Below are 12,500 nucleotides of genomic sequence, written 5' to 3'. Positions count from 1 at the left end.
CAAAAAGGCCTGACAGCAAGGGATGCTTTGGTGAATGAAGACAACTGCTTGCCACATGGACCGCTGAGACAATCTCACAAATGTTACTATATTAGAGTATGATGGCACTCCACTGTGTTCTCAGCCTCAGAATTTTGTATGCAAGTCTCAGCCCAGAGGCTACTTTTGTATTAGGTTTAAACAATCAGCCCTTTATCTCTTAATATTGCTCTTCTGCAGCCTTTTATAGCTTCATCCAGGTACTGCTTCTCTATTTTTGTTGCAATAACAGAGGGAGGAGAGAAGAGGGTTAGCAACTTTATATTGAGAGCGCAACATCACATACATTTTTTTGACCATCGAGTGGCCAAGGATCCTTAAACACTTGCCTTCCGGTTCATACACACAACTGGCAAGCTGGGCCCAAAAGGGGGCAAGTTAACTTGACTTTGCAAAACTATCTTTGGCATTTGTCCTTGTCCCCCACCCAACAAATCTCTAATTTTTTGCATTGTAAATAGATGAACATGCAAACAAGCACAGAGACATCAAAATGGGTGGTATCTTCTGTGAATTCTAAGCAGCACAGCACTCTAAGCTGTAAAGTAAATACTGCACAGAACAGAGGCAGGCTGAAACTTCAGCCCTTCTGTCCTAATACTTGTAAATATCATTTTGGAACTTCTCTGACTACTGCATATTTTATATGCAATTTACACTTTGAGATGTCTTATGAGGCCACCAAGAGTCATTTTCTTTTAAATACCAGGTTAGGTATGATTGATAAACTGAAGCATTACTCCACTTGAGGTATGACATCCATAGGACCAAACAAACCATACTGAGGTTAAAGTTCTTGTTATCAGATTCAGAAAAATAACTTCTTTTGATGCAAGGTTCTTTATTTTCATCCACCTCCCCACACATAAATTCACTGAATTAGTCTAAAACGCAAACACAGTAGCATGCGCTGTTTCTTAAACACCAGAAAGGGAGGTTTCACAGATGTACCTAGCAAATGGCAAAGTGATCTGAATGTATGACAGCGCCTCAAAGAAATATTGTCATGTACAACTCCCTGGAAACCCCAAGACCTTCCATGCACTCCTACTGACAAGTTACAGAAAGCCTTCTGTTTCTAACTAGGCTTTTCTATGCTTTTTATAGCAAGTAACCATGAGCAAAATGACCTAGGGCCCTGCGACATTAGCCAGTATCATTTTATCATCTCAGTGTGTAATTATTTAGTCAGTTTTACCCTGAGGAGCCAACTCTCCTATATTTTTTCCTACAGTCTTAGAGGGGAGGGAAAAATAATATGCCAGCAACAGAAAGGTCTCTACTGGTTCACACAGAAGTAGGAGTACAGTTTGTGATAAGCCTTTCAAAAGGCAAGCACCAAATACTTTTAGTGTCTTTGATTTTAACATACAGTACAGTAGCTGTGTAAATTAGCTCCACTCTTGTTTTGAATAAGGCCAAACAAACCAGAACAGGCCAAGACTCTGATTTATGTTATTACTGCCTTTGGCTAAAAAAACCCCACCATTATGCTTGAAGAACACTGTGATCCCACAAATTAGGAAAAGAAAAAAAATCATGTGTTTCACTTTCATGCTTGAAAAACTTGTTTAATTAAGCACATTCCTCCCTTTGCCCTCTTGACAGCTCTTTAAAAATAAGTAAGGAAATGAAAATGCCACTTCCAGTAAAATGGAAAACCCAGGAAAAACTATTGGATGAACACCTTCAGATTTCCCCTTAGGGGAAATCTTAGGGGAATCCCCCAGGGGTGTTGTACAGCTCTCCCCAGTTGCACAGGGACAGGAGCATTCGAGTGCCACGTTCTGTCATGGTATAGGAACAGCAGATGGTTAGACTCATTTCAGCAAAATGATAAAACAGGCGAGCAAGAAAAATCCCCTGAACCCTGATCTCAATCTGGAAAAGGATGCAACCACTGAGTGTGACAATTATTTAAGTCACCTCTTCTAATTCCCTGCACAAACTTCCGCATGCATCTATATTCTCAATTAGGCATATAAGGTGATCCCAAGGCAATGAGAAGATTCATTTCCAGAACAGAAGTTCCAAAATACACAGATGTGAGGAACCTAGGCAAAAAAGCACCCAGGATACCCTTTCTGCTCATCCTTTCATTTTAGCTCTGCATTTGCAAGTGAGCTAGACACACAGTCAGTTCATCCATTGGAACCGGGCACTCTCTACCTCCAAAATGCTATGCAAACCCATGCCCACCTCCCTTGCCGAACTCCTCTGGAATTACACAAAACACAAAGCTGAACCATGCACAAAAGTTTAGTCGTATCAATGTCAATGCTTTTAGGGCTGCAAAGTTTTCATTCATGTTCCTGAGACTGCTATTCTCCATGCTGTTGACCTTGTTACCTCCTGAGTAACTTCAGGACAAGGTCTCTTAAGGGGAGACAGGGAAGAACCAGTTAGAGGTCTAAGAAGTTAAACAGGCACATAAATAACTTTCTCCATGACTTCTTTACCAGAGGCACTCAGGATAACAGGATGCAGAATGCCAACACCAACAAAAAAAAAATTAAAATCACTCTGTACTGTATTGAAGGGAGCTTTACAGGAAGAACACTGAAGTACTTGAGTCTAGAAAAGCACTGCTTGTTGCAAGAGCCAGAAGTACTTAATGCTTCTACATGCAAATGTAAAAAGGTGTGCATACACTGAAAAGCGAGAAAAAAAAAAAAATGACATTATCACCTGAGGACAGCACTATCAAACTAAATACATCCCTATTTCTACTAGGGCTAGAAAACACACTGGGGGAAAAAAAAAAAAAAAAAAACAGAAGTAACCCACATGCCCAGGTCTGAAGGCTCAGAGCGTTCAGTTGGGCAGGTCTTTGAATTAAGCGCATCACTTGACACATCACTTCCAAAAAAAAAAAAAGGGAAATAAAAAAAGGCAGCAATCAAGTGAGGACAAATACATTTTTGTCCTACTGCACTGGTTAATAAACAGAGAGAATTCCTGCATAGCGGATTACCCCACTTTCCCATCTCCCATTCCCCTTACCATTCTGAAGGTCTGAGTAGCTTTTGTTTCCACAGTCCGTAGGATTTCTCGCAGACTCCTCATTCCTTTCACAATATTTCTATGGGGAAGGCAGGAAAAAAAAAAAAAAATCATGAAAAAACCAAAAAACCAGCATATTGGAGACAAAATATTTTTATGATATGCCAAAGCTTGGCAACAAACTTGACATTCAAACAAACCCATGAAACAATCACTAATACTGAGTGTGCAGTAGCGAGACAAGTCACTCTGAGGCACAGATAGGACAATGGCACCAAGCGAGGCAGCGACTGTAGCATGCCTACTCCAGATGGCTTCCTAGGAGAAGATCACATTCACATTTGACGAACAGAGGGGACATTTGGAAGCCTTTCATAGCTCATATTTGTAAAGCAGATGCTTCTTCTTAAAAGCATCCACATCTCCTCTTCATACACACAGACTGTACTTGTTTGAATTATACTGAGCTTACGTGATGCTTTTAAATGACGATTCCTTTTAGGTGGTGCTTAAACGCCTTGTGTCTTATGGTCCAGACACATGATGAAATTACAGTGGTTTAAACAGTTTATTATCAGGCAGCTAAGTTGCAGTAACTCTCTGCAAGCACAGCTTAACCTACAATAAAAGAGGGTTACGCTAAAAAAAAATAAAATAAAATCACATTACTCTGCATACACCATGAGCAATTAAAGCAAACTAGTTGCCAAATGGTATCTTAACTGTGTGTCTGAGTACTAAGAGAGAGGCGGAGAGGAAAGATTAAACACTGGACATACTAGTTAACACACTTGCAGCCTGTAAGCTCTTCAAGGCTAAGGACATGGCCCTACCACCACAGTAACTACAAAACGGTTCAGCTCACTTTCATTGCTGGGTGGAAGCTACCCGAAGAAATACAAGCTATCAGGAAACAAGCAATGCTGTACTGAAATAAAGACAACCAGATAAGCAGTTGTACTGGTACATTAAATGCCACTTCAGCTTATTCCAGGAGAATTTTCTGTGCAGATGAAACGTAGATTTCATTTAAAAAAAAAAAAAAGCCATACACCATAACAACTTTTTCTGCAAATCTGATTAAATTTTGAAGGTAAGCAGTACAGACTGCACTTGTGCCCACTTTCGTGCACTGCAAACCTTCTTGCACTCCAGAAGGAATGGCAAATATTCAAAGAAATAAAAAAAAGTAATTACTGAGGTGGGGGGTGTGGGGAACAAAATGTGATCATGTTTACCATGAATATTGGCTACATAAAATGCCACTATAAAGCTTATGGTCACCAAGTCACAGAATGCAAATGCGTGTGGCCTTACTTCCAATCAATACTCATCCCAAAATTTTAAACTTTGAGGTAATCTGTAGATTACCTAGTTGTGGGCAACCTACAGACAAGCAACAAAGTAAGGCAAGAGCAAAAACACTGGAGACCTGCCCCTGTGGAGAAAGTCAGATGCTATCTGTCTTTTTTTCCTTCCACCTTCTCCTAAGTAAAAGATGTGCTTTGAATTTATCAAGGGAAAAAAAGCTCAATGAATTTTTTGTGAGTTGGACTTTAATGCTTCAGCAAGCTCTCCAGTTACAGGGCCAAGACATCAGGTGCTTTTCTGTGGGTCTAGGAAAGAATATACCCACAAATATGCAGTTCTGGACCTTAAACTGAGGAAAGCAATAAAGCACGTGGTGGTATTTATGCACATGAGTAGTCACACCAAATCCAACAGAATTGTTCACATGCTATTTATTATCAGATAGTCAAAAATCAATAAATTCCCCCATCTAAACAAAATGCACCTGCCCAACTGCTCTCCTCAGTTACTGAAAACTACTGGCATTTCCTGTGCTTCCTTGGGCTCCTTAAGAGGCTGGACAGAAGAGTTATGGTGTATTACAGTTCTACAACATTTTCAAAAATGCATACGTTCAGATTTCTTGTTAGGATAATGGTATTTGTCTTAATAAAGTGTCAATGAATTCCATTAACTAGCATCAGAAAGAAAATTAGTGACCACCTGCAAAGCCAATTAATTCCACATTTGGCACATACTTAAGAGATGAAAAACCTAGAGAATGCGCTAAAAAGAGAGTTTTGTTCCCAGAGAACTGGAGCACCATTTCAGGCCATACACCAAGTTCAGCTTCATGGCAGAAACACCTTGCTCTGGGGGGAAGGCGAGAGGAAAAAGAAGGAATATTGACGAATGCCTAATGAACAAATGCCTAAGAACACCTTCAACAGAAGGTAGGAGTGCAAAATGGGCAGCACAGGAGGAGCACCCAGCACTCACCACCTCCCAGACAGGTGCTTGTGTGGTCAGGTTCTCTCAGAAAGCACCTGCTCCATGCTCTGAGCTCTCAACTCTGAAACATGCAAAGCATCTGACAACACTACCAGTTCTACAGGACTGAGGATTTGGTTTGGCAGCTTTTATATTTTGAACTTTATCGAACATTATTGAGCCGTGACAGGAGACAGAGCACACCTGCCAGCAGTCTGCAAACATACCTCACTACAGTTTGTCTTTCCACTCTACTGTTCCAAGCCAGGAGGACATCTGAGCATATATTTCATTTTAAGCATATGAATTGCTTTACTCATAACGATAAGGAACTTACTGTTCCATTAATAGATGTCCTTCATATACTAAACATGCACCTGAAGGGATTTTTTTTAAGTTAGGACCTGAAGAAGTTAACAAAAAGTATGTATTTGAACAGAAATACATGTACATAGATAAGCGGATGAGGATGCAAACATAAAGCCTCTGGCAATCCATGGTGAATCCATTTGATCTTGTCTAGATCAGAAACTAAGCAATCTTGAGCTTTTGCAGGACTTGGATAGAAGACTATCTGGAAATCCCAGGTACTGTTGCCTCAAGCCATGGCATCATAAATGAACATCAGACCATGGAAATTAAATGAGTTGGAAGAGTCCATGGGCCCCTATTGCACTGCTGAGACACCAGAAAAAGAAATGAGGAAGAACAGGAAGGGAAAAAGCACGAGGTCATTAAACTGCCTTGGTTTTAGCCACAAAAGTGGCAAGAGAGGCATTTAAAAAAAACCATGATGAGGTGCAGTTTAGGATTCAATTATAGCTAATCTAATAAAGAGGAATACAGAAAATCATGGCCACAAACTGTGACAAAGAGCACCCTGAGTCCAGTCAGTGCAGCCTGGCATGAAAGTCTGTTATGTTTGCACAAGTACCCTGTTAATACAGGGTAATTAATTACCAGTCCATGGATCAAAGCAGTTGTATCCCATTTATGTCATATTGTTTGGTTAACACCACACAAAATTTTAAGATACAAGAAAATAAAGAAATACACTGTTTTCTATGCAAATTTCTGGGAAAAATATTGATAATGAACCAGAGTGGACCATGGGCACAGAGGTCTGCAAAGACAGTCCCCCAGCAACATGGGCACCAGAAGATCATGTTCTTATCCCCACTCATTAACTGTTAAAACAGCTGCAAACAGATGGAAGAGACCATCTTGAGAAGACTACATGGCAGTTTGCAGAGCCATCTCTCCAGGGGAAAGCAGTACCCGAAGCACACAAACAGCAGCAACACCATTGCCTCTGTCCAGCTCCTTTTATATCTTTGCATCTTGCCCAGGTTTCTAAAAATTCATACTCTCTCCTTAAACAGCTGTTCATGCATAGGCACACAATGCACCTGAAGAAGTAAGCCTCAGATTCCTATGAATGATGATACAAGACAAGTAACTACAACAAAGCACATTAGAGTTTCCTAATGGCAGCCTAACAGAAGTGGGGTGCTCAAAAAACCCAATACAAAACAAAAGCTTAGCACTTATCTAGATCCATCCAGTAGGCAGTAAGACTCACTCCCAAATTACCAGCTGCAGTGTCCTGGTGTCCTGGATAAGGTGCTAGATTGTGAGGACTGAAGAGGAGATAAATGACAAGAAAGCCCACATAAATTCCTCAGAAGAGATGAATAGTCTGGCAGAGACTGTCCTGCCTGCCTTCGTACATTAGATTCAGCTGTAAAACAACACATACATGAAGTTACCCTTTCAAAGTGTCCTTGTAACAGAAGCCTATAAAACTTCAAAAAGGGAACTGAGCACTCTAGAAAACTGGCAGGAGAAGGGAAGAGAAAGAATTGTGTAAGCTTTCCCTATTAGGCATTTTCATCAGGGTTTTCCAAAGTAACTTAAGTCCTAACTTCAGGGATCATAAGGAAATCCAATTTCTAATAAGTGTTTAATATTTATTTTTCAGAAATTCATTTTCTTCCAAAGTGTCCCATCTAGAGCTTCCAAAACCAACCACATCCTCTAGAAAGCTCTGACTTTGTCTTGCCTGTGAAACTTCACACATACTTCAAGTGCCATTAAGAGAGCAGTATACATATAACCATTACCTCACACAGGTATAAGCCTGTTTGTCCTAAGAAAATACTAAGAGCATCTTGACCAAAGTCCCCGTAACAGTATATAGTAATAATACTTGTTCAATACTCTGAAAGGAAAGGCAGTAAGAAATTAGCCTAATCTTCACACATCCACATCAGGAAAAAAAACCCCAAAACCCAGTGCAGATGCTAACATGAAAGACAGCTGGCTGCCTCCAACAGTATGACAGCATCTGCCTGCCTATATTCTGCATCCACAGAATCAACATTGCTCACCGGAAGAATAAGAGAAAGCTTTCTTGGGATGCAGCAGGGCAAACAACTGCAGGAAATGTGTCTTCAGCAACACAATATTTTTAAGTAAACTTCCACAGCTGCAAGATTTGCTGGCCCTTACAGCTGGCAGCTCAACATCTGAAAGGGAGACCGCACCTTTGTTTTGTACTGGTGCCTTCTTTCCACTGCACACTGCAAGAGAAAGGGCATCCCTGACCATGCTCTGAGAGCAGCGCGCCTGTTCCTGCCAGCAGGAACAAAAGCGTGACACCACCACTCATACCCTTCAGCTCTTCCGCCTGGTGAGACAAAAATAAAGCACTCACTATTTCTTTTGTACACATGTGCGGCTGGGGAAGGACATCCCACCTGATAGGACCTACCCTGCTGCCAGCTTGAGCATTCATCATCCAAGGATTATTTCCTACCTGAATGTGCTGGAAGCAATAAGGAGAAGAAAAGCTTTTCTTTGAGCTGTTCGATATCAGGTGGAGAAATTTATTATACACGTAAAGCATCCTAAAAAGCTTCTTCCCACTTCCCTCCTCTTTCCTTAATATATCCCAATGCTGCTTATGCCCTCTCGTGGCAGAAACGACACATTAATACTAGCCGGGGGCACAGAGACAAGCTGCAGAGTCCCACCGGGCTCCTTCCCCCGCCACCGGACCTGTCATTTCCCTGGCTGGTGTTTCTCACTTGCACTGGAGGAGGTGAGGAGCGCATGGGGCTCAGCTCCTGTCCAGCCACAGGAGCTCCATCGCACCGACTGGAATGCTCTTTCATCAGGAGACAGTTACAGAGAACGTTTTGCTGCTATTGCAGCAATTCACCTTATAATCAACGTGCTGCTTAATTCACACACGTATTTTGATTCCAAATTGTTTTCCTGTAGGGTTTTTTGTGGCATTTGTTCTTTTTTAAGGCTGTCATTAAAATAACATGGGAAGGGAGCAAGCAGGACCCACAGTAATAGCTAAAACAACCCACTGGATATATTGAGCTGATGAAGACTGAATTTAAAACATTGCTGAATAAAATGAACATGAGTGAGTCTGATATTCCAAAGGTGCCTAGAGGACATCAGTGCCATATGTTCTAAATGAGATTTTCATTTTATTACATAGTTAATGAGCTTACTGGCAAGACCTGAGCTTTTTGTTCGCCATGAGAATGGCAAAAGGCTAAGAAAGCACACACTGTGCCACAGCTGGTCAACCACCAACTCATCTGGGAAAACAACAACCTGTCCCCTACTGCCAAGGTGATACTGAGACTACACCTTATACTTACAAGTCCATACTTTCTTTACACATAAACTTGTACTCACTTGACTAAATGGGTCATTTCACAACATTTGGGCTTTGCGTATTTGTAAGCCTTCGGGTTAAACAAGGCTTACCTGAAGGCACGTCTCATGGATATGCTTACGAGTACAGCTTCACTGTACATGCAGGCTTTTAATGAAAGAATGGGGAACATAGAGGCTATTCACAGTTGCATTTAAAGTCATTCTTGGGGGATAAAAACTAGCAAAAAAGCCCTAAGCGAGAAGCAACCCCTCCTCCAACAGAGTCAAAAAACAGTATCAATTTTCTACAGAAGAATTTAAACTGATTTTTGGTGGGATTTCTTTTTTTCCTCATTTTTTTCCTTTCAATCCCCTCTCATTTTTCGCTTTCTTCTCCATTTTACTCAGCAGGAAAAGCAGTAGGAGTGAAGAAAATGAGAGAAAATATCTTTGACTGGAGGTGAAGGTAAAAAAAGCAGCCAAAATGAAATACTTTCAAAGATGGTTTCCTTAAAAAAGTTTCTAAAACTTCAACCAGCAATATTACACAGAGCAGTGAGAAATTCAGTATTTGATTCCTTGAGAATAAATGGGATAATATGGTGCAAAAACGGGACTAGGGAAGGATGGATTCTTACAAGTACTGTTTACACATGTTGAAGAGACACTCTCTCTACATGGCAATCTCTCCAGCAGCTAAACAGAGTTGATTATGTTTTGAAGACACGGCCTGGTTTAAGGAACAGTGTGCCCTCACTAATGGCCTTTGGAAGCAGGCATTTACAATGTCTTTTCTATTGTTCTTGAGAAGGTTTTCCTCAGGTGAAACTCACTGTAGGCTTGCAGATACTAACCTCCTCTTACCCTTCCAAGGTTCACTGGGAGCTCTATTTCAGAGTCATAATAAATACCCTGGAGCAGCACTGTTCCCGCCTGCATTCTCTCTAGTAAAACCACACAGATTTGGGGTACTGATTGGGACATTTAAGACCTTAAATAAACAAACAAACGAAAGGAACTACCCTTAAGACTTCACTGAGCTCTAAACCAGGCCCTGTGGCTGAACATTTTAAAAGCACACAGCAGTGTAAATTCCACTCTCTCTTTACAGTCAAACTCCCCTCCTCTCCACAGGGAACAGAGCTGAGTCAAGACAACAAAACTGTTCTATTCCACCCTACTTGTGGGTCTGGAAAAACGAGGCTTAGGACTCTTAAGAGAGACAGAGACACACAAATAGGAGGGAAGGAAGGACACTGAGGGGACTTGAGGTGAGCCAGCAGCAAAAGTCAGAACAGAACACATACAAAGAAATAAGCCTTCATCTGCTCTGAGACAAAACACGCAACATTACCTATTTTTATTAACATCTGCATCCACCTACCCCTTCTTTAAATGAGTCACGTAGGCACTCTGTAGAGCTGCTTCCAGGAAGTAGGAAAGTTCAAACTCAGAGTAAGTCACATTGCTGCCCTTGATACTCCTTGAATGTGTGTTGTTTAAGGTCTGTGAAGGGAGGAAAGAAACATCTGGGATTACAGACAACTGTTTGAACTAGCCAGTTCCTCATGAGCCAGAGACATCTCCAGTAATGAAATGTTAGCTTCTGCCATCAGATTCCTCCTCAGACTATTTGAAAACTTACCTTCATTAGCTATTCAAAAACCTTTCAAAGTCAAATTTAAAATAAACTATACAGTGATTTCCATGAAATATTCTGCATGCAACATGAGTTTTGAAACATCATCCCTTATTACATTCCAACCTTTAATAAAGTAAGTAGAAAGCTACACATTAATACCAAGGGCTTCAGAAGTACTACTCCAACCACATAGATACAGCATCTTGCACAGAAATATTAATGCAATGTTTGAGTAGGTATGTCTAGCTTAACATAAATATTTGTTAGGAATTAGTAAGCTATCAGGAGTCCTGGTGGAAGAGTCTTAAGCCTTTCCTCTTTCTCCTATCAAACCCTTCTTGCTTTTGCTTCCTTACTGGTAACAAACAGCTTTCATTACTCAAAGTTGCCCTGTGTGGGACTCTCCAAACCAGGGTTTTACATCCAGGACTGCACGTGGACTTTTAGTACATCTATCAGTAATCCTGCATCCTTGTCTCCGTGTCCAGAAGATAAATGAATTACAGTTCAAACTTGTTCCCTCTTCGCAGACACAAGCTGTCAGTAAAAACATTTACAGTGCCCAGTACTGGCAGACAGTACTTAATTTTAAATAAAAAAGCCATTCAGCTTTTTCCTACAAAGGAACAGACCAGACAACTTGTGAGCTGGCTTTCTTAATGAATTTTTATATATGTACTAAGCTCATTTTTTCTTGTTTTAATGCAATTAAAAACAAAACCTGGAACAGACACACACCTGTGCTGCTGAGAAGAGCAGAAATATCTGGTCAGAAGGTCAAAGACCATTAAGTTACAGAAGAACAGGTAACATGCACTGCCATCAGTGCTGCTGGTGTCAAGCATAACGTGTGGCAAAGCAAGGGCATGGAAGCGCATGGTGCTCCCTGTTAAACTCAGCTAGGCAAAGTTACAGAGACAGAGACCACTAAGCATGTGCCCAGTAAATCAGTGGCACGTATTACAGCTCAGTAGAGGGCTCACAGTACTTATCTTACTCAGTATCCTAGCCAACCACTGACTAAGCAGTTACTTGATACTAATGATCTAGGTTCCTCCAGTTTCACTTGGAGGAGGTGAAGCACTGGCAATTAAACTGCTATGGCTGACCCAAAAAGGTTACTTTCAGCTCATTAGGGATCTCAATATCCACTACTATGTATCATTTACATGGCAGATATGCAAAATGTTCGAGTTCCTTCATACTAGCACTTGCTATGCAAAGTTTGTAGTCCCTCTTTAGTAACAGCTAAACTTCAGATACAATCTGAGCATATCTGAAGTATTCAGTGCTTTCCCACAGGCAAAACTGGTTTCCAGACCTCATTCTCAGAGGAAACAGGCAGAGACCAGATAAACTGCTGTTTTTTTGCTCTTTTGCAACTGCTTATACTGAGACAACTCACTCCTTCCAACTTGTTCTCATGTTCCTTACTGTCTATGATCACCTGGCATTTCCCCATCATTTTTGCTGTCAAAACCCTGGAAATTCCACCCACGCCACCAGGTAACATCCCGAGCACATTTCTTCTTACCTTTTCAAGCTCCTGCAAGTACACCTGGGCAGTGACACACGCTGTCTCAAAACAAGCCATGACTTCCTCCTCCCTTTCACACAGTCGAGCACGTGAGGCAATTGAGTTGGTTGAGCGCTCCAGTGACAGACCTGCAAAATGGCAACACCTTCTTTAACCGGAGCCCACCAACAGCAGTATGGCCGTGTTATTCCATCATTTATCAGCTGACAGGAAAGTTTTTCCATAGGTGGGCTTCTCCCTTGTTTTAGTGACTTTCAGGAAAAGACCCCCAGAAAAATATAATTCCTACACATGCAAGGCATTTTTGTCATGCTGCTC

The 12,500-nt window shown here is 41.2% G+C and overlaps 1 protein-coding gene across 2 annotated transcripts in view; it reads right to left on the bottom strand.

The window, feature by feature from the left end:
- TTC7A (tetratricopeptide repeat domain 7A) overlaps positions 1 to 12,500 on the bottom strand; it is a 173,301-nt gene that overhangs the window by 140,812 nt on the left and 19,989 nt on the right. For both annotated transcript variants that reach the window (XM_050893907.1, XM_050893908.1), the window contains exons 4-6: positions 12,180 to 12,310; positions 10,388 to 10,509; positions 3,043 to 3,121 (exon numbers count right to left, since the gene is read on the bottom strand). In XM_050893907.1, the coding sequence (XP_050749864.1) occupies positions 3,043 to 3,121; positions 10,388 to 10,509; positions 12,180 to 12,310 (332 nt within the window). The remainder of the gene's footprint in view (positions 1 to 3,042; positions 3,122 to 10,387; positions 10,510 to 12,179; positions 12,311 to 12,500) is intronic.

This window comes from Gymnogyps californianus, chromosome 3, assembly GCF_018139145.2.
Source record: "Gymnogyps californianus isolate 813 chromosome 3, ASM1813914v2, whole genome shotgun sequence".
In the NCBI taxonomy this organism is placed as follows: Eukaryota; Metazoa; Chordata; class Aves; order Accipitriformes; family Cathartidae; genus Gymnogyps; species Gymnogyps californianus.
Note: the sequence above shows the minus strand (reverse complement) of the source record. Positions and strands in the feature narration are given on the sequence as shown.